A 25,416-nucleotide genomic window follows, 5' to 3' on the forward strand; every position below is an offset into this window, starting at 1 on the left:
GAGTCCTTCAGCAGATAGGCTAGGCTCATTGACTGCATCAAGATCACTCTTTGAACTTTATGGCTGCTGAATGGTGTGAGCCCAGGTCTCCCCAACCAAAATCCAGCATGCTACCCAATGTACCATTTGTTGCCACCTTCCGAATTTCCAACATCACTGGCTCAAATATCTAAATATCAAGGGGCTCGTGGAGAGGCGTTCTGGAGGAGGAATAATAATAATAATAATAATAATAATAATAATAATAATAATGAATAGTTTATCTTTATACCCTGCCCATCTGGCTGGGTTTCCCCAGCCACTTTGGGCAGCTCCCAACCGAATACAATGGTACCTTGGGTTACATACGCTTCAGGTTACAGACTCCGCTAAGCCAGAAATAGTACCTCAGGTTAAGAACTTTGCAGTTTAAGAAATCGTGCAGCAGCGGGAGTCCCCATTAGCTAAAGTGGTGCTTCAGGTTAAGAACAATTTCAGGTTAAGAACGGACCTCTGGAACGAATTAAGTAACCAGAGGTACCACTGTATTAAAAACGCAATATAGCATTAAGCATTAAAAACTTCCCTAAACAGGGCTGCCTTCAGATGTCTTTTAAAAGTAAGATAGTTGCTTATTGCCTTGACATCTGATGGGAGGGTGTTCCACAGGGCGGGCGCCACTACCGAGAAGGCCCTCTGCCTGGTACCCTGTAACCTCACTTCTTGCAGGGAGGGAACCTCCAGAAGGCCCTCGGAGCTGGACCTCCGTGTCAGGGCTGAACGATCGGGGTGGAGACGCTTCTTCAGGTATACTGGGCCGAGGCTGTTTAGGGCTTTAAACACTTTGCATTGTGCTCGGAAATGTACTATTCATGCAGTTACATTGTTATATTATGCAGTTACGTTGTTTCCTGTATTTTAATTATGTTCAATTCACTATTTGAATTGGGGAAAGTTGAAGAAATCTATTCAACTAAGTTGTGCTCCAAGTAGACTCACTGAAATTAATGGACCAAACTTTGCCCCAGCTAAACTAATTTCACTCAAGAAATGCTTCTGTGAGGCCGAACTAGTTCTGTTAAACTTTGTTTATTATCTTTATTTCAAATAATATAAACCATTAAGTAATCCAAGTCTCAGCCCAAGATGTCCCATTGTCTGTTTCCATGTCCTTAATGTATATCCTAATCAGTGTTACATCTTACTGGATTTTAACCTAGATCTGAGGTTTGGTAATAAATTCCAACCAGGATATGACTCTTTTCTTCTTTGAAGTATTGTTTCTGCTTACATCAGGGTCTCTAAAATTCTTGCCTGGCTAAAAGAGTATGGTCAGCCTAGAAAGCTTTTCTAGATGTATTTTTAAGACTCTTTCCAGTGTGCAGTTAAATCGCCAGTGCTGTTCTCGGATAAGAATAGTTCAGATCTCAAAAGAGCCATGAAAGGGAAGGAACTAGAGTTTGATTGTACAAGTGGTGCCCTATTGCCCTTACATGGTTACATTACACCAGCTTGTGAAATTCTCCTCTGTTACTTACAGTTGGAAAGGCAGCTGAATTGAATTGAGCTGTTTCAGCTAAAACTTCACATTGCTTGGCTGAGTGCAAAACAGGCTAGGATTCCTTCTTTTGGAACAGAATCCTGTTGCTTAATGAAAGCTGTTGTTTCTGTTTCATTGCTGGGAAAGGGGTCCTTAAAAGGGGGGGGGAGAGACTGAATAGCTAAAACTTCACAAAGCTGGCATGTGAGTACAAACCTCTTCACGCAAGCTGGCATTCGCCCGAATGGCTTATTTGTTGTGTTGCAGTCCCTGTTATTTAACTTCCTGCCATCAGCAGTTGTGGGTCTGCTGTCACAGTCTGTCTGTTTAGATGATATACCTGCCTTTTGCTCCTGTGATTTACAACAAAGTCAAAGAAAGATGAGTACATAAAATCCATCAAATAACACAGTCCTTAAAATACACAACTTACTGAGATAAATCTTGGAGGGGGACAATTCTGCCCAGGACTTTTTGTGTGAAAACACTTGGGCAAAACCACTACAGTGGTACCTCTGGTTACGTACTTAATTCGTTCCGGAGGTCCGTTCTTAACCTGAAACTGTTCTTAACCTGAAGCACCACTTTAGCTAATGGGGCCTCCCGCTGCTGCCGTGCTGCCGCCGCACAATTTCTGTTCTCATCCTGAAGCAAAGTTCTTAACCCAAGGTACTATTTCTGGGTTAGCGGAGTCTGTAACCTGAAGCGTATGTAACATGAAGTGTATGTAACCCGAGGTACCACTGTATCTTCATAGATCCCAAGTATGTCTGCCTGCACATAGGAGAGCAGCTCTCTACAAGCAAGCTTGGTTCAAGTGAGTTGCAAACGATAATTATTGTTTCTAGTTAACAATTTGTATCTTGTGTATAGAGATGCAAATGGTTTCTTTTTCATCTGCAGTGTGCATCCTTCACAACCTGAGATAGCTTGTGGAATCTGGAACTTGTGATAGACCCTTCCATCATTATCTGTGGGACTAATCAGCTTGAAGTAAACAAAGGAAAACCAATTAAACACTTTTTCCAACAAGGAAGCACACTATTGTTTGACAGCAGGCAGCTGTTCCTTCTGATGAAACCACCCCTGGAACTGGAACTAAATTTCATGCTGTTCGATTAAGCTTGCCGGTATGAGCTCTGATTTATAACAAAAGGTTTGCTTTTCCGTTTTAAATCAGTGCCAATAGGGACTTGTAGACAATTCAGAGACCAGGCACCTTGAGGACAGAATCTTGTTTTCTCAGGGTACAGAAATGATCTGGCTATTCATTTGATTATCTATTTGGAGGTATCTGTTTTTGGGTGGGGGTGGGATTGTAACTGTTTCAGCTCAGCTGCAGACATTTGTGTATCATCAGCAAGAATGGTTGATGCTAACCTGTGATCATCAGAGGCAAGCTGTAGCCTGGCATCTTTTTTTTTTTTTTAAATAGTATTTATTAAAGTTTTAAGTTTACAAAAAGGCAAAAGAAAAAACACCAAATTAAGCAATAACAAAACCAACACATCACAATAAAAAACCGAAAAATAAAAACAATTAAAAACAAAAGAAGAAAGAAAAAAAACAAATCAAACCTTCCCATAACTTATCTTTCATTTGCTTGTTTCCCTGACCACCTCACACCTCCCTTTTTTGTATTCTAGGTCAATTATCCATTTCAGCAAATCCTTTCCCTCTCTTCAAAATTTTTATCCTGAAAATTTATCTTGATCTTGATATAAGTTTACTTTCCCTCTTTTCACCAATTAACAGTCTATTTTTCTTTAACTCTTTGATACATTTTTGCTAGAATCACCTAGATTCATTCCAACATCATTCTAACATTCATTAATTTTACAATGTTTCTGTAAATAGTCTTTAAATTTCTTCCAATCTTCCTCCACCGACTCTTCTCCCTGGTCTCGGATTCTGCCAGTCATTTCCGCCAATTCCATGTAGTCCATCACCTTCATCTGCCATTCTTCCAGAGTGGGTAGATCTTGTGTCTTCCAATACTTTGCAATAAGTATTCTTGCTGCTGTTGTGGCATACATAAAAAAAGTTCTGTCCTTCTTTGACACCAATTGGCTGACCATGTCCAGGAGAAATGCCTCTGGTTTCTTCAGAAAGGTATATTTAAATACCTTTTTCATTTCGTTATAGATCATCTCCCAGAAAGCCTTAATCCTTGGGCATGTCCACCAAAGGTGAAAGAATGTACCTGCTGTAGCCTGGCATCTTGATGTCCCCTGACTACTGGTTATAAAGTGAGCCAATTGGTTAGGAAACTCTTGGTGGATTGGACAAAAAGAGAACAATATTTCATCTTTGTAATCAGTAGTAAGCATTTAACTTTGGGTGTTGGTTGAATTGGTAGCTCTTAGAGCTTGTAAATGTTACAAATGTTTGGTTGGATCCCTGGTCAGTTGTTCTACAAATGCAGGATATTCTGGTGGTGGCTGCAGAATTTGGACCCTTGAAAATCTTTCATTGTTGATCAATACTAATCTTATGCTAAACAAGGTGATAGTTAGGCCTATAGTTCAGAATTTCCTCACCCCTTAGGGACATATCCCCAATATGATGGTGTTTAGGTACCCCTTAAATCATGGGTAGGCAAACTAAAGCCCGGGGGCCGGATCCAGCCCAATCACCTTCTAAATCCGGCCTACGGACGGTCCGGAAATCAGCGTGTTTTTACATGTGTAGAATGTGTCCTTTAATTAAAATGCATCTCTGAGTTATTTGTGGGGCCTGCCTGGTGTTTTTACATGAGTAGAATGTGTGCTTTTATTTAAAATGCATCTCTGGGTTATTTGTGGGGCATAGGAATTGGTTCATTTCCCCCAAAAAGATGTAGTCCAGCACCCCACAAGGTCTGAGGGACAGTGGATTTAGAAAGTGATTGGGCCAGATCTGGACCTCGAGCCTTAGTTTGCCTACTCATGCTGTAGAGCCTAAACTGCCTTCTTGACCTCAGCCACCAGTTTTGCATTACTTCTCTTGGCCACTGTGTGGTCCCAGAGAGCTGTCTACATCATTGCACCTGTAAAACAGGTGAGGCAGTTTGAGATGTCCTCAAAGCCTACAGAGCCCATGCAACAGGATTGCAACCCTGCTCAGGCCCATCCAAGGCTTTGTGGTAAGTTATCCTAAAGCTTCTGGGTTTCTTTTTTTCTAATCAAGTTGAAAATGAATGCTGTTATACCACCCCTCTCTGAATTTATTTATATTTCATTTTCAGATGTTTGTCTATGCCTTCTTCAAAGTGGGTAGATGGTGTGCATCTTTTTTTAAAAAAACCACAGCGTTACCAAGTTGACGTAGCTACACAGTGGTACCTCGGGTTACATACGCTTCAGGTTACATACGCTTCAGGTTACACACTCCACTAAGCCAGAAATAGTGTTTCAGGTTAAGAACTTTGCTTCAGGATAAGAACAGAAATCGGGCTCCAGCGGCATGGCGGCAGCAGGAGGCCCCATTAGCTAAAGTGGTGCTTCACATTAAGAACAGTTTCAGGTTAAGTACGGGCCTCCGGAACGAATTAAGTACTTAACCCGAGGTACCACTGTGCGTAAGTGCTTTCTTCAAAAGAATAGGACTTCACTTCGAAACAAACTTGGTTCTCATCTGCGCTATGCTTTTAAAACTGTGTCATACCACTATGGCCCTATACGGCCTAGGACCCTCGTATCTACGGGACCACCTCTCCTGGTATGTCCCACAGAGGAACTTACGGTCTGCAAATAAAAACATCCTGAAGATCCCAGGCCACAGAGAGGTTAGGCTGGCCTCAACTAGAGCCAGGGCTTTCTTGGCCGCGGCTCCAATCTGGTGGAACGCTCTGTCACAAGAGACTAGGGCCCTGCGGGACCTGACATCTTTCCGCAGGGCCTGCAAGACAGAGCTGTTCCACCAGGCCTTTGGTCAGGGCACAGCCTGACCCCCTCCTCTGGCAATCTGCACAGAATTTTGCTTAATGGTTGCCATCAATTTGATTTTAATTAATTTTTATAATGAAATGTTTTTAGAACATTGGATTATTTTGATTGTTGTTAGCCGCCCTGAGCCCAGCTTCGGCTGGGGAGGGCGAGGTATAAATAAAATTTATTATTATTATTATTATTATTAAACAGCAATGGCTTCTCTCAAAGAACCCTGGGAATTGTAGTTTGCTAAGGGTGCTGAGAGTTATTAGGTGATTTCTAGTCCCCTCACAGAGCTACAATTCCCAGAGTTCCCTGGGAAGAAAGAGGGATTGCTTGTTAAACCATTAATTAGTAAATGTTATCTTTGTAAACAGACACAACATTTATCATGGAGTTTTTTTGGGGGGTGGGGGACCCTTGAATCAGGGACTCCGGGCAAAGACCCTGTTCACCCCACCCTCGTTCCAGCCCTGCCTATGTGGCAGATGAGGTTGAGAGCTTGCAACTAGCCCAAAGTCACCCAGTAAATTTTGTGGCCAAGTAGGGCTTTAAGAGGGACACGGGTGGCGCTGTGGGTTAAACTACAGAGCCTAGGACTTGCCAATCAGAAGGTCGGCGGTTCAAATCCCCGCAACGGGGTGAGCTCCCATTGCTCAGTCCCAGCTCCTGCCAACCTAGCAGTTCGAAAGCACGTCAAAGTGCAAGTAGATAAATAGGTACCGCTCCGGCGGGAAGGTAAACGGCGTTTCCGTGCGCTGCTCTGGTTTGCCAGAAGCAGCTTAGTCATGCTGGCCACATGACCAGGAAGCTGTACGCTGGCTCCGTTGGCCAATAAAGCGAGATGAGTGCCGCAACCTCAGAGTCGGTCACAACTGGACCTAATGGTCAGGGGTCCCTTTACCTTTTAGGCCTTTAAGCACTGGCCTCCCAGTACTACGCTTTTAGTATTAATCTATTAAGCATTGACAGAGGAAATCATGGCTGTGCTATTTTGGAAACGACACTTTAGTAAGGGGAAACTGCCATGTTGTGCATATTTTTCCACTCCACTTTTTAAAGGAAGCAGTTGTTTTCTATTTTTCCATCCCACGTTTTAAAGTAAGCAGGTGGCATCTGTGTGGCAAACAGACAAAACGAAACGAAGAGACAGAAGGAATGGACTCACTCTGTATGCACATCATGACTGAATTAAGGCCACTTGACCATCGTAGTTGAAAAGGCTCTGCCTGCAGAAAACAACACGGTGCCCGTGTTGCTCTTGCTTGAAGCCCTACCTGATACCATAGTCCAGGGATGGTGACTCCCTGTGTAAAATCCTGGAAAGCAATGGCCATTCAGTGTAGACTCCATCTCCTCAGAGTATCGCGAAAGAACGATGTCAATCAACATTTGATGATCTCCTTCTACCAGTCCACAATAGAAAGTGTCCTTTCATACTGTGTCACGGTGTGGTGCACTGGTTTGACATCAATTGATAGGAAGTGCCTACAGAGGGTGGTGAATTCAGCACAAGATATTATGGGCTGTCCTGTGAATCCGCTGGATGACATCGCGAAAGAACGTTGCCTCAGGAGAGTGAGGAAAATTCTCAGGGATGATTCACACTCTGGCCGGCACCTTCTTGATCTCCTGCCCTCGGGCGGAAGATATAGAAGCATGATTAGTTGTGCCAACAGGGTAAAGAACAGCTTCTATCTGTGGGCTGTTAGGCTGCTGAATGAAAAGATAACAACAGGGCAACTGACTTTCGGGTTTGGTGGGTGTGCGTCAGTAAATGAAGGTAATTAAGACTAAGAGAGCTGAGTGGGGGGTGCTCATGTGATCTCACTGTATACAAGTTGTACAAGTGGCAAAGTATTTCAATTTCAATTTCAATTCAATAATGCTGAGCTGTATGGACCCAATGGTCTGATTCAGTATAAAGTAGGGGAAGGCAATGGGGTGCCCTCCCAGATGTTGCTGAACAATAACTCCCTGACCATGTGCAATGCTGGCTGGGGTTTGATGGGAGGAGGAAGCCTCCATTAGCTACCCCTCCACTAAGCAATGCAGAAAGTAATACAGATGTTGACTTGATCCTGACAACACTGGGAGGGGGATATTCTTACATTTTTCCAGGGTCTTATGCCTGTTAGGTCACTTGTGGTTATAAAAGCATTCATTTGTGTCAGTAGACACAGGACGCGGGTGGTGCTGTGGGTTAAACCACAGAGCCTAGGGCTTGCCGATCAGAAGGTCGGCGGTTCGAATCCTCGCGACGGGGTGAGCTCCCGTTGCTCGGTCCCTGCTCCTGCCAACCTAGCACTTCGAAAGCACGACAAAGTGCAAGTAGATAAATAGGTACTGCTCCGGCGGGAAGGTAAACAGCATTTCCGTGCACTGCTCTGGTTCACCAGAAGCAGCTTAGTCATGCTGGCCACATGACCCGGAAGCTGTACGCCAGCTCCCTCAGCCAATAAAGCGAGATGAGTGCCGCAACCCCAGAGTCAGTCACGACTGGACCTAATGGTCAGGGGTCCCTTTACCTTTTTATGCCTGTTAGGTCACTTGTGGTTATAAAAGCATTCATTTGTGTCAGTAAACACAGGACAGTAAACGGAAAAACACAACTGAACAGAGAAAACTTCCAAATTAAAAATTGTACAAATTAAGACTCGGAGAACGCCATGGTGGTTCTTTTTCTTATTTCATTTCTTTTCATCACAGCTGCTGAGAATTCTGTGGACTTTGCTGCTGTGAGGGACCTGCAAGGAGAAGTTCCATAAACACTAGATGGACACATTAGACAAGATAGTAATTGAGTGATTAGCTGTTTGTGTGAATCTATGAACATAGGGCACTGCCTGTCTATAGGAAGCCAAGTCAGATCATGGGCCCATAGAGTTCAGTGTTGTCTGCACTGATTGGCAGTGGCTTCCCCAGGCCTACCCAGAGATGCCATTCATTGAAACTGGGATCTCCTGCATGCAAGGCAGATGCTCTCTCTCACTCTCCATAAAAAGAGCAAAATGACAATACACAAACATATTTTGAGTCACTGCATAGAATTGTATGGGACCCTGAGGGTCATCTAGTCCAACCCCCTGCAACACAGGAATATGCAGCTTTCGCATCCAGAGGTTGAACCCACAACCATGGAATTATCAGCACCATGCTCTGTTATTATATAGAGATGTAAAGCCCCGGAGGATAAAATGACCTCTTTGTTGTTGTTTCAGTTTTTTGTTTGTTTTTCCCTGGACCTACTCATGAATATTGATAAATGCAAGTTAAAAAAAAAACACAGGAGAACACCATATTTTGAAATCCACTGATAGGGATTAGAGAAAAAGGAAAATGCCATAGCCAGCCTAACATCACTTGTGAAAGGGGACTAAAGTTTGCCAGTTCTTCCTCCCCAATTCGATGCTCTCTGAAATGTAAATAGAGAAGATAACAGCTAAACCATTTAAGATTCCAATCTTGGCCCATCTTTGCAAAACGCCATAACAAAAAGCCTTCCAGTTAAGCCCTCCAGAAGCAAATGTCCTGGGAACTGCTATGGAGAAACCAAGGGAAATTCCATCCACCCCGGGGGGCGGTAACTGATTGGAGATAAAAAGCTTATCAGGGGTCCCCATAAATCCGCACACTTTTTAAACAAAATGTCAGGCTACAGCAGCATCCATCCGGATCTGTGTCTGATTTAGCTGCTCAACCCATCGGAGAATTGCAGCTGCATCCTAGAAGATAGCATTTCCTGCGTTCTGTTGTGAAGTAACCGGCTGATGAGTTTCACATATGCAGCCATGATTGGTATCACTTTTAACAGTGTCTGCATGGCCTCAGTATTGCTGAGAACTGCTGGGAGTGTTTATAAATGGTGGCAATGTCCCTGCTAGATAAACACCAAGGCCCATTGGGTGCAAAGAGAAGTTTCTGAGAAGCTTTCAAGAGGGGGGCATTCCTTTAAAAACCCTTGCCGTTCAGAGATCCACTGACTCTAAGCAGGGCTCTTCTTCTGTTTACCTACCACAACTAAACGGCGGTTGATAGACCAATAAATTTGTCTAAACCCTTGTAAATGCTCACCCTGAGTTAACAGCCTTGGACACATCTTGTTGTGGTGAATGCCATAAGTGAGTTATGTGTGTGCTTGAAGACTTTCATGCCTCTCTCTGTCCTGAACCCTACCAGCAGCCAACTTCAAGACAAACAAAGGGCTTTGCATCCATCTGTCCCTGGAGACAATGGAGGAATCCACATTTGGAGGTGAAGTGAAGCTATTGGAAGGTTGCATTTCCTGCTGTGACTGGACTGATGCAGAAGAGACATGTTTTGTTGCAGCTGTGCAAATTTGAATCCAGATTGCTGATTTGTTCCTTCAAAGGGAATGCAACCGCTCTCAGAATAGGATTCTCACCTAATTCCTAGACGTGAGAGCTACCCATCCACAACAAATAGGTTTTCCCCCCACACCCCAGTTGGGAAACTTCTTATATGTTTGCATTTCATGGCAAATGTAATTTCAACATGGCTACGTCACATTACAGCCCCTGCTGCAAAACTCGAACCATGTTCGTACTTCCGAACCTTTAAGCACACAGAACAAATGTAGCAACTTGTTTAGTCGTTTAGTTGTGTCCGACTCTTTGTGACCCCATGGACCAGAGCACGCCAGGCACTCCTGTCCTCCACTGCCTCCCGCAGTTTGGTCAAACTCATGCTGGTAGCTTCGAGAACACTGTCCAACAATCTCATCCTCTGTTGTCCCCTTCTCCTTGTGCCCTCCATCTTTCCCAACATCAGGGTCTTTTCCAGGGAGTCTTCTCTTCTCATGAGGTGGCCAAAGTATTGGAACCTCAGCTTCAGGATTAGAAAAGAAAGCCATAGCCTAGAGGAAAAAGAAAACAGGGCGAAGGAGGAGGAGGAGGCAGAAAAACCACTTTCTGTATCCTGGATGGCAGCCAAGCATAAGCCTCCAGACGTAACTGGCTGTACTTTTGAATAAATAAAGTATACTATTCATTGTATCAAATTGTAGATTTCAACAGTCTCATAAAGTTCAACAAAAAAAGCAGAAGACCCAGTGGATCAGTTCTTTCTCTAATCAGTTCATGCATAAGGTCCATACATGTAAATGAGTCTATTCCACCTGTCTGTTCATAGAGTCGAATAATCCACATGAAGGGTTGTTACAGTTCCACAGAATCCTTTCACAGAGTCTTTAAGTTTTTAAGTGTGGGCATTGCTCCTCCTGCAAATATGCTTTGCGGGTAAAAAGAGTTTAACAATAAAGAAGGTTTGAACTTCGTGAGACTGTTGAAATCTACAGTTTGATACAATGAATAGTATACTTTATTTATTCAAAAGTACTGCCAGTTAAAGTCTTGTGTGTTTATTGAGTGTGTTTCACGTAACCATAGGTTTATTGGTTTTTGTTAAAGAAGAAGCCTCTAGCTAAATGTGAATGAACCTGAATATAATTTGGGGGTGGAGGGGGGACAACCTGGTACATTGGCCTCTTGATGAACAAAAAGTTATTGTTCGTAGGCCCTGTGAATCCTGCACCAAACTGGCTTGGTGGCTTCGGGAGAAGCCGGAAAAGAACTATGCAAACTGAAGAGTCAAGAGGAGTGTTCACATGTTGTGTGCAACAAGCAGTTGTTTTTGTTAAGTTGTGGGTAAACATATCAGACGACACAGCGATTCTTCAGACAGCTCTTGTTTATTCACAGGCCAGAACAGAACTGAACTGTTCAGCCAGCCTGCTTATATAGAGCTCCAGTAGAATGCAACAGTAACCATTTTCTGTAACTATCCAATCACCAAACGTCACTTTCAATTCCGTTCAATTTGCATATGCGGACCTGAGTGAAAACTATCTACAGTATCCCCCTGCTGGCCCAGGGTGAGAACTTCAGTACATAACAGTTTTGGCACTCACCCGACTTCCCATCACCAGTGTCACTGCAGCTCACAAGGAAGGTGAGCTAGTGAGGAGGTCAGCATGGTGCAAATGCACTGATGGAACCAACCTAGGTTGGGATGCTTCCAACAGCTGGAGCGCAAAGGCTAGCCATCCCAGTTTTACAATATCCATTGCTCTCCCCACCCCACCCCACCCCACTTATTAAATTTAGCTTTTCAGGAAATAATGGTGGCAACAATAGGGTTTTTATAGCAATAGGTTTTTTTTAATATATATCGTTTTCTTGATTTCCAATATATAACAATTTTTCATTGATTGAATTTATTGATTTCCAATATATAACAATTACTAAAAAGAGAGAAAAATATACAAAAACAAAATCCCAACTGGCCCACTTCCCGCTCCAGGACAGATCAATCTGGTTAAATTTGCCAGAGTCCAATCTGTTATTATTGGTAGTTGCTATTCTTCAGGGTTATCAGTAAAGTATTTTATAAAATAGTTGATGCTCCCAATTTTAAGCTCATTGGTTACCAGAACAATAAACTGAATTAACGAGAAATCCTAACACCCTAAGTCCTCGATCTATTTACATGAAAGTTAATGCTCATAAATTCCATTGATTGGTGAGACTTATTCCCAGATTTCCTTTTTAATTATGGGAACACTGCCACCACCATCACTAAATTTATATACTACCGTTCACAAATAAATCCCAGAGGCTGCTTTTTTTGGTGGCTTCTTTGTGTGATCTGCAATTGGCATTACGCAAGAAGAGCCCTGATGGATCACCTAGCCCATCGTCCTGTTCTCACAGTGGTCAGCTAGATGTCCATGGGAAATCCGAAAGCAGGACCCAACACAACTCTACCCACTTGTGTGTTTTTTTAATTTTTTAAAATTTATTTAACATAATTATTACAAAATATAAGCAAAATATTGCCAATGCATATATATTTCAGATAAGCACACGTATATATAAAAAAAGAACAAAAGAGAGAGAAAAGAAGAAAAGAAAGAAGAAAAAATAGAGAGAGAAAAGAAGAAGAAAAGTTGGAAGAATTTCTTCCAAATTTATTCTACAAATATCCCAATATGTAAATATTAATAAAATTTCATTGATTGACTTCCATCACACTGCATTTCTTATATACATTTTAAGCAAGATTGTATCTGTTATTCCGTATTATTCCCATACAATCTCACAAATCAATTTTCTAATCAATAAGTTTTCTAAATCTTTCATAAATCTATTCTAAACACAACCTATAGTTTACAATACAACCAATACTTTTCATTTAATCTTTGTCTACATAAATAACATAAATGTAGACAAAGTTTTTTTATATGCCTGTTGTCTTTGTCCATGGAGTTTTCTTGGCAGGGATACTGGAGTGGCTTGCCGGTTCCTGCTCCAGGTGGATCACGTTTGGTCAAAACTCTCCACTATGACCTGTCCATCTTGGGTGGCCCTGCACGGCAAAGCTCATAGCTTCTCTGAGTTATTCAAGCCCCTTCGCCACGGCAAGGCAGTGATCCAAGAAGGGGTGATGCTTTTGAATTAAGGTGCTGGAGGGGACTCTTGAGAGTCCCATGGATTACAAGAAGATCAAACCTATCCATTCTGAAGGAAATCAGCCCTGAGTGCTCACTGGAAGGACAAATCCTGAAGCTGAGGCTCCAATACTTTGGCCACCTCATGAGAAGAGAAGACTCCTTGGAAAAGACCCTGATGTTGGGAAAGATGGAGGGCACAAGGAGAAGGGGACGAAAGAGGACGAGATGGTTGGACAGTGTTCTTGTAGCTACGAACATGAGTTTGACCAAACTGCGGGAGGCGGTGGAAGACAGGAGTGCCTGGCGTGCTCTGGTCCATGGGGTCATGAAGAGTCGGACACGACTAAACGACTAAACAACAGCAAGACAAAGATTATTTATTTATTATCTACCCACTTGTGTTTCCCAGGAACTGGCATTCAGAGACATATTGCCTCCAAAAGTGGACGTGAAACACAGCCATCATAGATTGCCAACAGCCAATGTATACCTCAGGCCAGAAAGAGTCATCCTGCGGCTGCACACTGAATGAGTGTACAACTCGTTCTAGCTAGCCAGAGAGATTATAATTTTTAATGGGCCCGCATTGTTTCCCTGCAACTCCATCCTCACCCAAGTTGCTGGCACAAATGTCACGCTGGTTTCCACTGAAGATGCTTCTTCTAGATGTCTTGGGGTTACATTTTGTGTTTTGAAGAGTTTGATCTTGTGTTTTTAAAAGGCTTAAGGGTTTTAATGTATTTTTATGGCATGTTTTTGTAAGAAGGAATCTAACTGAGCTTTGAAGAAGGGCAAAGTAAATCAAATAAAGCCATGCAGTAAATAATTCACCACTGCTGCCTCTGCTTTTTATATATAAAGAGAATTGTCTTGTTTCTGGGATCAAGAGACCACAGTAAAATAAGAAGAGATCTGCTGGATCAGAGCAATGATCCATTTGTTTTCAACTAGATCAGGGGTCGGCAACCTAAGGCCCATGGGCCACAAGCGGCCGGCCCACAGGGATCATTTAACCGGCCCACGAGCCACCCGCAAACCGAGCCGTCCGCTTGGCGAATCCCCACGCACTGTGCTAAACCAGCACAGCGTGGCGTGGAGACTCATCTTCGTGGTGCTGAAAATCGCTTCTGCGCAGACACAGACACCGGAAATCTCCACTGGAGTGAACCGGCCCAGGCAGGGTAAACCTTGCTGACCCCTGAACTAGATTGCTTCAGGAAAGTAGGGCACAGAGACAATTTGTCTTATCCCCTCTTAATGCCATTTAAGCCAATGGCTATTACCACATCTTGTGACAGTGAGTTCCATAGATAATTTCCCGTAATTGCTTGTTTCCATCTTAGAGCTGATTCATGCCTTGTTTTAGAACAAGGATACAAAAGGTACTTTAGTTCAACGGTCAAGCTATGTTATTGGTTTGCATGTAACATTAAGGCAAAGCTTGGTTTAGCATAAACAGGCCAATTCCTGCAGAGGAGATTGCAGCTGCTGTTGTCCTCCCCTGATCCAACTGGTGCTGTGAGCTAAGTCAGGTCACCTGAACCTGGGCTTGTGGTCTGTCTCATGAACCGCAAGCTGTAACCATGGTTTGTTCTCCAATACAGCTTGCAGCTAGTCTGGAGGAGACAAAACATAGCCTAGGTTTGGACTACATGCTAAGCTGAAGCATAGCATATCTCATAGTGGGAGCAGGACTGGAAGAGGAGGGAAATGGTTGTGCTCTCTCCAGGAGAATGCGTGTGTGTTCATTCACATGAAGCGATGGTTTGGCTTAGCACTACAGTGGTACCTCAGGTTACAGACGCTTCAGGTTACAGACACTTCAGGTTACAGACTCCGCTAATCCAGAAATAGTACCTTGGGTTAAGAACTTTGCTTCAGGATGAGAACAGAAATCGTGCAGCGGCGGTGCAGCGGCAGCAGGAGGCCCCATTGGCTAAAGTGGTACCTCAGGTTAAGAACAGTTTCAGGTTAAGAACGGACCTCTGGAACAAATTAAGTTCTTAACCCGAGGTACCACTGTACATGTGAATGGAACTTTTATGTGCTTTTTTTTAAAAAAACCCTTATGCAGTAGACCCTCCGGATACAAATTAAATTCCTTCTGGTGGTCCGTACCTAACCTGAAAACTCTGTAACTTTAGACGCCGCTTTTGCGCATGCGTGCAGTGCGCAGAGTGGTGAAACCTGGAAGTATACACTTCCGGATTTGCCGCGTTTGCAACCCGGAAGTTACGTATCCACAGCGGTATGTAACTTGAGGGCCCACTGTATGTGCTTTGATGTCAGTTGTGAATGGTGTGTGATCAGCTTTCCTGCGATAAACAGAGAGGCAGGGGCCCGATCCTCTCCTAGTTGCCACTGGTGCTGTCTATAATTCAAGTGTGGATTTGGGGGAGACTTGTATCCATACCCTAAAGGTAAAGGATCCCTGACAGTTAAGTCCAGTCGTAGACGACTCTGGGGTTGCGGCTCTCATCTCACTTTACAGGCCAAAGGAGCCGGCGTTTGTCTGCTGACAGTTTTTCCGGTTCATGTTGCCAACATGACTAAGCCGCTTCTGGCGCAACGGAACACCGAGACCAGAGCAGCCCCCAGAAACGCCATTTACTTTCCCGCCGTAGTGGTACCTATTTATCTACTTGCACTGGCATGCTTTCGAACTTCTCAGTTTGGCAGGGGCTGGGACCGAGCAACGGGAGCTCACCCCGTTGCGGGGATTCGAACTGCCAACCTTCTGATCAGCAAGCCCAAGAGGCTCAGTGGTTTAGACCACAGCACCACCCACGTCCCACCCTAGAGGAGGGATAACCAACAGGGTGCAACTCTATCAGTGCCTGCCAGTTTGATAAGGATAGTGGGAGTTACTCACAGACATCTGGAGGGCAGCATGTTGGATGCCCTGGCCCAGAAGATACATCTCTCTAACAGTTGCTAGTCTTCTTTCTACAAAGCTATAATTTTCATATTCAGTTAAAATCTGCAGCTTCCATATGCCCATGGGGGTGGAGGGGGAGACTCTCCAGAAATTAATATGGAAAGCAATAGTTAAATTCTCCCTTCCAAGCCTTGTGGTTTTGTCCTAAATTTGCAGCCTAGCAAATTAAGTCCAACTTTTAAAATGTCGCTGACAGTGACTTCTTAAGCTGCGGCCAATATTGAAAACGAATTGGGTCAGAATCTGTGTGCTTTTAAGGGGAAAGGGTTGTTTACTCAACCCAGTGCCAGAAAAAAAACATGAATCCACCCACTTCATTCTCATTCAAATGGCCTCTGTGCTTGTAGCTAAACTGGCACACGCACACAGACACTGGAATAAATTCTAAGTCCACCAATAATATCATTTTAACCATATCTCCAGTCATCTCTGTTGTTCCTTGGGAAAGATTTAGATGGAAAGAGCAGCGTGAGGGTAGGCGTGAGCTACTGTTCAGTTATCTGGATTCAATCCCTTTCTTCGCTTGAAAGTTCCCACGTCTATGTCCAGCTCACCCGTTACAGTTTCCAGGGTCACTCTTGCAAATGTTCCCTATGTCCTGATGCTTATGAAATTCAAGTGCTGAATGCCTCTGGCAGAAGACTTTATTCCTGACCAGCCCATAGTCAGCAAGCCTGGAGACCGTTAACATCTTCAGATAAAATCTGAGCCAGAAAAAAAATGGGCTCCTTCTAAGTGTGTGAAGGTGCATCTGAGTGTCTGCGAAAAGGCTTCCTCCAGGAATGAAACTGAGATGTTATGTGTGTGAATTTTCAGGAGGTGAAGGATGAGGTTCCTTGGGGAATGTAGGCTCAGGCTATACATCTCCTTGGTTAGATATTAGAAACTTAAATTTAATTAAAGCTAGCTATATTCACAGCCTTCTTGATACAGGACTGCAATCTTCTGCTTTTAATTTGGCACAGCCCTGTGAATGAACTTCTCGAATGCAGGTCGTTTATTTTCTGTTGTTCCTGCTGCATCTGGTACCTGTTCCATATTTTCAGTTTATATATTCATTCAGCCAGCCAGCCATTTATCCATTAATATAATCAGGCAGCTGGGTTGCAGGAAACAGAACAACAAGATCAGGCTAAAATGTGGGTGGGTGGTAGGGTGTCAATTAAAAAAAATACAAAACTGTATTTGAAAAGTTGATCTTCCAGACTGGGGTGTGTTAAAACAATTCATAAGGATTTTGGGTAGGGATGGCGGAGAAATGCAGTTCACATTTAAAGGCAAACCTACCTACACAGCACTTTCTTTCTTTTTTGAATAATAATAATAATAATAATAATAATTTATTTATACCCTGCCCATCTGGCTGGGTTTCCCCAGCCACTCTGGGCGGCTTCCAACAAAACACTAAAATATAATAACCTATTAAACATTAAAAGCTTCCCTAAACATTTTATTAAGCTTTATAGAGAGAAATACAAAGCTTAATATCTTTTCGTTTTCCTTTTCTTTTTTTTAACTAAACCAAGACTTTTATCCAAGTACAAAAAGGGGGGGAGGGGGAGAGGAAGAAAGAAAAAAGGAAAAAGAAAGAATAATAATAGAAAAGAGGTTAAAAGAGAAAGATAGAAAAATAAGATTTGGAAAATAAGTTTCTGCACTTTCTGAAGCAATACAAGAACCAAAGCAGCCTTCCTTTGAAATTCGCCTTTCTCCAAATCTTACAGTACGATCAAGACCCTTGTGCTGAACCCTTTTTCTGCCATTGTGTATAATAGACACTTTGTTTGAACTTCTTCAGTGATCAATTTCTGGTTTTGCCCAGGCAAGTCAGCTGTCTGAGTTAAGTAATTTGGACAGCTTCCTGCTTAATCGTCAGCCATTCTTAAAAATGCACATAGCCTAATCTTCAAACATGCCTACAAAGCAACTGATGGTTAAAGGGATCAAAGCAATCTGCTGAGAGTGGAGCCCCAAATATTTCCTTCACAAGCATTGGAAGGAGACTTCCCCACCTCCCACAGCTATGCTCTGCAAGTTTTTCATCTCCAGAGAGTCTAATTAGCATTATTATATCTTTGGTTTTAGTGCATATGGGGATTTTGTGGCAGTGGTAAAACCTCTGGCTAAGCAGTGGTGATATCACAAAGCAGCGACGATGTCACAGAAGACTACTGATGTCACCCAGGCCGTGCAACAGCGATGTCACAGACAGAGGGAGCAGCAGTCAGAGCTTTCAGGCAGAAAGCCCCAAAGCCGAGCTGTCCAGGAAGCAAGCAATTCCAGGAAACAGGAAACTCTCATGAAAAGGGTAGGTGGAGTGTGAAAAATGAACCCTCAGGGGAAAGGAGCCTTTAAGGAAGGATGAGCTGAAGAAACCAGCGATCTAAGGGAAAGAATAACCACGGCCAGAGAAGCAGAAGATGGGGGGGCACCACTATTTATGGAGTCATTCTGGACTCACAGCTGTCCATGGAGGCACAGGTCAATTCTGTGTCCAGGGCAGCTGTTTACCAGCTCCATCTGGCACACAGGCTGAGACCCTACCTGCCCGCGGACTGTCTCACCAGAGTGGTGCATGCTCTAGTTATCTCCCGCTTGGACTACTGTAATGCGCTTTATTTGAGGCTACCTTTGAAGGTGACCCGGAAACTACAACTAATCCAGAATGCGGCAGCTAGACTGGTGACTGGGGGCGGCCGCCGAGACCACATAACACCGGTCTTGAAAGACCTACATTGGCTCCCAGTACGTTTCCGAGCACAATTCAAAGTGTTGGTGTTGACCTTTAAAGCCCTAAATGGCCTTGGTCCAGTATATCTGAAGGAGCGTCTCCACCCCCATTGTTCTGCCCGGATGCTGAGGTCCAGCGCCGAGGGCCTTCCGGCGGTTCCCTCACTGTGAGAAGCAAAGCTACAGGGAACCAGGCAGAGAGACTTCTCGGTAGTGGCGCCTGCCCTGTGGAACACCCTCCCACAAGATGTCAAAGAGATAAACAACTGTGGAATTGATTTATTGGCGTGACCCCGCTAATTGATTTACGGTCCACAATTAGCTCTTTATGCCCGGCGCGCTTCCTCCGAGCTGCGCCACTCAGCTCCGTCTCCAGTAGCTCTCCAGTCACGCCTCAGCAGAGTTGAACACAGCAGCGAAAACTGTCACGTAGCTTCACTTAGCTTCAGACAAACACACACAGAGACCAGGTTTGTCCATTTCAGTTCTTTATTCCGACATTCCCCAGGGATCTCCTGGGCTCACCGCAGCCATGACAAAACTGCGACCTCTTCCCTCAGAGACCGAGAGAGGAACAGAACGTAACTCCTCCCAGCTCCTCCCAGCTTCTAAAGCTGACGTCAGAATGTTGAGGCATCATGGGAACAACTTAACCTGTTAAGTTCCAAACCCAACACCCCCTCTTGCCGAACCATTCTGACAAGACCTTTTTGAGTTCAACACTTTTCCCTTTGCCTTGTGCCCCTTCCCGGCATCTTTCCCAGGCACCTGTTGAACCCCTTCAACACTCCCAGAATCACACTGTGCGACACTTTTCCACGCACTTGTGACCTGATACCCTACTGACCCATTTGGGCCAGCAGTTGTGTCTTCTCCGTCAGATCCTTCCCCCTCTGACTTGACACCCTGTTTGTGAGCTTTCTCCATTACGCTAACCGGAGATGAAGCCTCACACCTGGACACTCCTTTCACAACCTTTGGAGATGCCCAGACCTGCTCTGAACCCTGATCTTGGACCTGGTCCCCATCACCGGGTTCTGAACCCTGATCCTGGACCTGGTCCCTATCACCGGGATCAGCCTCTGGCTCCCTTTCCTCCTCAGAATCAGACAGACATTCTGAGAGAAAATCAGGACCATCCCTGAGTCTTGAACACCCATCCTGTTCACAGAACTCAGCCTGCTTACTGACCAGCAGCTTGGTTTGATCACCCTCTGGGTATGCAAACTTCCACCCATTGGTTGCAGGATCATATCCACAGAAGATCATTTCCTGAACCTTTGGACCACCTGCCTCAAAGAGCTCAAAGGGCTCTTTGGCTACCCTCCCAAACCCGGGAAAACCATGTACCTGTGCACCCTTGCATGCCCTGCACCCTAGGGACCTCCCACATTTCCGGAGTTTGTACCCTTTTGTGCACCTGTGCAGCTTTTGCACATGACTGGGAACCTTAGCACACTGCGCCTGTGCTTTTCCAGCATTCCCACCACCCTCCAGAGGTGACTCCAGAACAAAGAGATTGTTCTGCCCCCTTTTCATGTTGGCCACTTGTTTCCCCCCTCTGAAAATGGAACAGGTGTCATTTTTGTATCCCTGCTTCATTAGAGCTGATACAGATAACAAACAACAATTCAGACCTGGCACAACGTAGACCTCTAGCTCCTCCTGTAAAGGAGAAAAAAACATGTTAGCCACACCAGAAACCGACTTTCTCATTCCGTCTGCTAACATCACAGTTGTTTCCTGTTGAAACAGCCCTGCAGTTCTGCATTTCGCCAGCAGGCTCGCTTAGCAGGTGCTGACCAACAGCAGTATCCAAAACCCAGCGCGTCACCGTGTCCTGGCTGGAGTTGTTCTTCATAGTTGCCATAGAAGCAGTGATAAGAAAACAACCCTCCCCAGTGTCTGAGCCACGTCTTTCCCTTGCGTTCCCACGCTGGCCTCCTCTCCGAGACTGGTTCCCATGAGAACTCAGCTGGTTGACCTTGGGACCTTCCTGCCCAGCTGTCTCCGCTCTCCATGGGCAGCAACGACGAACTCCAGTGGAAAAACACTGCCCGGGGCTCCTTTCAGCTGGCCTGGCCCTCCTTCTTCCGGAAAAGCACTCCTTGCCAGCTCCGCCCCCTCTGGCCTGGCTCCCACTGCGGCTTTCTGGGAACCTGCTTTGTTGACATTCCACTCCAGCACGCACAGTGGACAAGCCTTTACACTTGCCTTTGGAATCCTTCGCCCCCCCGATCTGCTCACTAGCACTCCTTGAGGCTAAAACATCAGGAACAGGGGCTGCAGCCATCTCTAGGCTTTTCTCAATACTTCTTCAGGGCTCTGGCCTCCTGCTGAAGCTTCACAGCACACGCAGCACATCCCCAGATAGCCCTTGCTCAACTTCTTAGAGTGAGCATTTCAAACGCAATGTCCTCCAAGACCTGGCTGCCTGCCATTGTCTTCTGTTCTCCCAAGGGGCCCAAGTTTACTTACAATCAGTTTCAGCTTCTCCGGCTCTCTCTTCTCCGTGGAGAAACGATTTTCCAGCTGCTCTCTTAGCTCCGCAGCTACTCCTTTGCCTCCTAGCAACAGGCAAAAATCTCACCACCTCCTGCCGCAACTTCAAACGCATTCCGGCACTTCCGTTGCTCTGAACCGCAACTTCAAAGCGTTCCTGTGACACTTTTACGACCGGTGATTAAGGGTCCATAACCTGTGGAATTGATTTATTGGCGTGACCCCGCTAATTGATTTACGGTCCACAATTAGCTCTTTATGCCCGGCGCGCTTCCTCCGAGCTGCGCCACTCAGCTCCGTCTCCAGTAGCTCTCCAGTCACGCCTCAGCAGAGTTGAACACAGCAGCGAAAACTGTCACGTAGCTTCACTTAGCTTCAGACAAACACACACAGAGACCAGGTTTGTCCATTTCAGTTCTTTATTCCGACATTCCCCAGGGATCTCCTGGGCTCACCGCAGCCATGACAAAACTGCGACCTCTTCCCTCAGAGACCGAGAGAGGAACAGAACGTAACTCCTCCCAGCTCCTCCCAGCTTCTAAAGCTGACGTCAGAATGTTGAGGCATCATGGGAACAACTTAACCTGTTAAGTTCCAAACCCAACAACAACTACCTAACATTTAGAAGACAGCTGAAGTTTTTAATGTGTGACATCTTAGTGTATTGTTGGTCTTTGTTGGAAGCCGCCCAGAGTGGCTGGGGAAACTCAGCCAGATGGCAGGGTACAAATTATTATTATTATTATTATTATTATTATTATTATTACTATTATTATTATTATTAAAGACTTGGGGCACAAACCTGTGATGCAGATTTGCATAAAATGTGCACAATGCTATTTTTTAAATGAAGGCAAATTATGATGGGTAGTTGGTATCAGCGCTGAGCATTTCAGCACACAGTTTGTAGGGCGTGCACCTTCCTTGGAGGTGTTTAAACAGAGGTTGAATGGCCACCTGTCATGTACGATTTAGTTGAGATTCTTACATTGCAAGGGGTTGGACTAAATGGTCCCTTCCTACTCTACAAATCTACAATTCTGCCAAAGGATCCATGGTCTATGGGTGTCACCCATACCCACCCCAGTAGCTCGAGACAATGAGTCCACAGTTGACACAGTACTATCAAGTACCGTATTTTTCGCTCTATAACACGCACCAGACCATAACACGCATGTAGTTTTTAGAGGAGGAAAACAAGAAAAAAAATATTCTAAACGAAATAGTGGATATATGATTTTTGTGGTTCATGCTGTGGCCACAGACATGTGATATGACAGTGAGTTTGGAGTAGCCCAATGCAAAAATCCTGAGGATCCATGTGGATCCATGCTTTGTAACCACGGAGGAGGGAAGGAAGGGGAACCATGGATCCTCTGCTCACGACTGCAGCAGATCCCCCCCGCCACCCGCAGGCATTCGCTCCATAACACACACAGACATTTCCCCTTACTTTCTAGGAGGAAAAAAGTGAGTGTTATGGTGCAAAAAATACGGTATATTCCCCAAAAAGCCAGGACCTTGCCTCAGTTGGCCTTACAGGTAAAAGTCGTAGTGTCTTGTTAATGGGGCTGTTCCAGGGTAGATGGGCAGTGAAAAGTGCCCTCTGATTTGGATAAGCTCATAGGCGACGGAGGTTTACAAATGCTTTTTTGCTTCTCTTTCAAATGACAGGTTTCTTCCTTGGCTGCCATCTTAGTCACGAAGACTGCTTTGGATAACTGTGAGGTAATAGTTATAGAAAAGCCACTGTGAGGTAATGGTTATACCAACAGTCCCTGTGAGGTAGAATCAAATGGCCATTGGGAGGTAATAGTTGTAACCAATAGTCACTGTGAGGTAAAACAGAGCAGGTGTCCTCATAGGTTTTGTGAATTTCTCGAACAATTTGAAGGGTGGCATTTTGTGAGGGACTGTGGTGGTGTGTTGGGCAAACTGGAGAGACTTGAGACCAAATTCCTTCTCATCCATGAAGATTACTGGACATTCCTGGCCCAGTCCCGGTAACCCCTTTCAATTGCTGGCATCCATCTGTCTCAAAAGACAATGGAGTGCGCCTCCGAGGGTGAAGCCAAACCGCTGTGACCACAGAGATCAGTAACTCGTAACTGCTGCCTCCAGTGTTGTTTTTGCTGTGTTAGATGTAAGTGACCTCCCTGGGATGCAAGCCTGGGCAATGTGTATGGAGGTCTTGGGCTGCTCAGATGACAAGACACACACCCCCCCCCCTTGGTCTCACTGATATGGTCCAAAGGAAAACAGAGCAATATGTTGGGTACCGACTTGGCTGCAGGAGTTGCTGGAAGGAGGTGTCCAAGACACTACCCAAGACACCATCAGTTACATGAAATGTTTAAATTAGATAGAAAAAAATGGGTTTTCAGACCAAAGCTCACAATTTGAAAAAGAACTTTTACAAAACAAAGAGAAACTTTTGTCCAAAATGTGTAATTTGTTATTAGAGTGGGAAACAAAAGACGAGCTTGTCAAACTCTCAATGACACATTGGGCAATTGATATAAGTCGCAATATAGATTTTAACCTCTGGGAAAAACTCTGGAAAGGTGATCTGAAGTTCACAGCATGTTATTCTTTGATGGACAACTACTTGAAAATGATTTACAGATGGTGTCTAACTCAGGGTAGGCTTTGCTAAGATGTATAAGACTGAATCAGATAAGTGCTGCAAATGCAAAGAGGTTGAGGGAACATTCTTTCATATGTGGTGGACTTGTAAAAGGGTAAATAGAGTATTGGGAAATGATCCATAATGAATTGAAAAAAATGTTTAAAAGTACTCCCCCCCCCCCAAAAAAAAAACCCAGAGTCCTTTCTGTTGGGGATAATTCAGACTGAAATTCCCAGGTGTCAAAAAAGGTTATTTATGTATGCCACTACTGCGGCCCATGTTTCGTTAGCCCAAAAATGGAAAACGAATGAGCTCCCAACCAAAGAAGAATGGCAACTTAAGTTAATAGAATATGCACAACTTGCAGACTTAACATATAGAATAAGAGAACAAGAAGAACATAGGTTTAGAAAGATTGGAAAACGTTTATTGAATATATGGGAAATAATTGTGTACAGCTGAAAATGCTGGCAGCATTAAGATAAATTCAACAGTGTAAATAAGTGTTGATGGCTGCAATAATGGTATACTGAATGGTATAGTTTTTGTAAAATACACAGGGATTTCTGATATGTAAAATGAACCATGGAAAGAGAAGGGAAGTCAATGATATCTTAAGGATATAAAAATGAGTACTTAAAATTGTAAAACAGAAAATTTAATAAAAATTATATACAAAAAGAAGAAGACACCACTCAACTGTTTAAGGGACTCCACTCTCGATTTGTGTCCTTAGACCTTTCTTCTCCCAAAGATGTCCCACAAGGCAGTGGGTATGGATTTTTCCTTGGGGTTTACTCCCAAAGCCTTTCTCACAAACAAGTATAACTGTAAGGCATCAGAGCTTTAGGATTAGAGGGTACTCAACATCTGCGTACAGTCAACCCAAAGAGTCACACCTCCAACATACCCCTGATGAAAATCGGGACAATTGTCTTTTGGTCCTGAGCTCTCGCAGGAGCTAGCTGATTAGTGTGAGAGTGCGAAACCAAAAAAGGAGCTTCTTTTGGTCTGGTGGACTGGCACGAGCCAGCTGATATGTGCCAGATGCCAGACCCCAAAACAATACATTCCATGATTCGATCAGAAGCTGGAATGTCTTCTGTAATTCTGAAATGCCCTGCTTAAATTGAGAGGGGTGTGAGGAATGTGTTCTCACCCTGAACTTCACCCTTTGGGGATTTACAGTTGTACCTTGGGTTACAGATGCTTCAGGTTACAGACTCCGCTAATCCAGAAATAGTACCTCAGAGTAAGAACTTTGCTCCAGGATGAGAACAGAAATCATGCGGCGGCAGAGGGAGGCCCCATTAGCTAAAGTGGTACCTCAGGTTAAGAACAGTTTCAGGTTAAGAACGGACCTCTGGAACGAATTAAGTTCTTAACCCGAGGTACCACTGCACTTTGGGATGCAGGTGGCCCTGTGGGTTAAACCACAGAACCTAGGACTTGCCGATCAGTAGGTCAGCGGTTCGAATCCCCACGACGGGGTGAGCTCCCGTTGCTCGGTCCCTGCTCCTGCCAACCTAGCAGTTCGAAAGCACATCAAAGTGCAAGTAGATAAATAGGTACTGCTCTGGCGTGCGCTGCTCTGGTTCGCCGGAAGCGGCTTAGTCATGCTGGCCACATGACCCAGAAGCTGTACGCCGGCTCCCTTGGCCAATAAAGCGAGATGAGCACCGCAACCCCAGAGTCGGCCACGACTGGACCTAATGG

General features: G+C 44.5%; 1 protein-coding gene and 1 long non-coding RNA gene across 2 annotated transcripts in view; one reads left to right on the plus strand and one right to left on the minus strand.

The window, feature by feature from the left end:
- Nucleotides 1-2,810: 2,810 nt before the first annotated feature.
- On the minus strand, nt 2,811-4,337 carry LOC308479678. The gene is made up of 2 exons (XR_013987786.1): nt 3,733-4,337; nt 2,811-2,926 (listed from the first exon to the last, which is right to left on the minus strand). It is a non-coding gene; the product is annotated as an uncharacterized lncRNA (long non-coding RNA).
- A 13,642-nt stretch (nt 4,338-17,979) lies between these two features.
- LAMA5 (laminin subunit alpha 5) overlaps nt 17,980-25,416 on the plus strand; it is a 230,839-nt gene continuing 223,402 nt past the window's right edge. Inside the window, exons 1-2 of the mRNA XM_081010969.1 lie at nt 17,980-18,147; nt 22,746-22,799. Of these exons, the coding sequence (XP_080867095.1) occupies nt 17,995-18,147; nt 22,746-22,799 (207 nt within the window). The 5' untranslated portion in view covers nt 17,980-17,994. The remainder of the gene's footprint in view (nt 18,148-22,745; nt 22,800-25,416) is intronic.

This window comes from Podarcis pityusensis, assembly GCF_964106645.2.
Source record: "Podarcis pityusensis genome assembly, chromosome: 6".
Classification (NCBI taxonomy): domain Eukaryota; kingdom Metazoa; phylum Chordata; class Lepidosauria; order Squamata; family Lacertidae; genus Podarcis; species Podarcis pityusensis.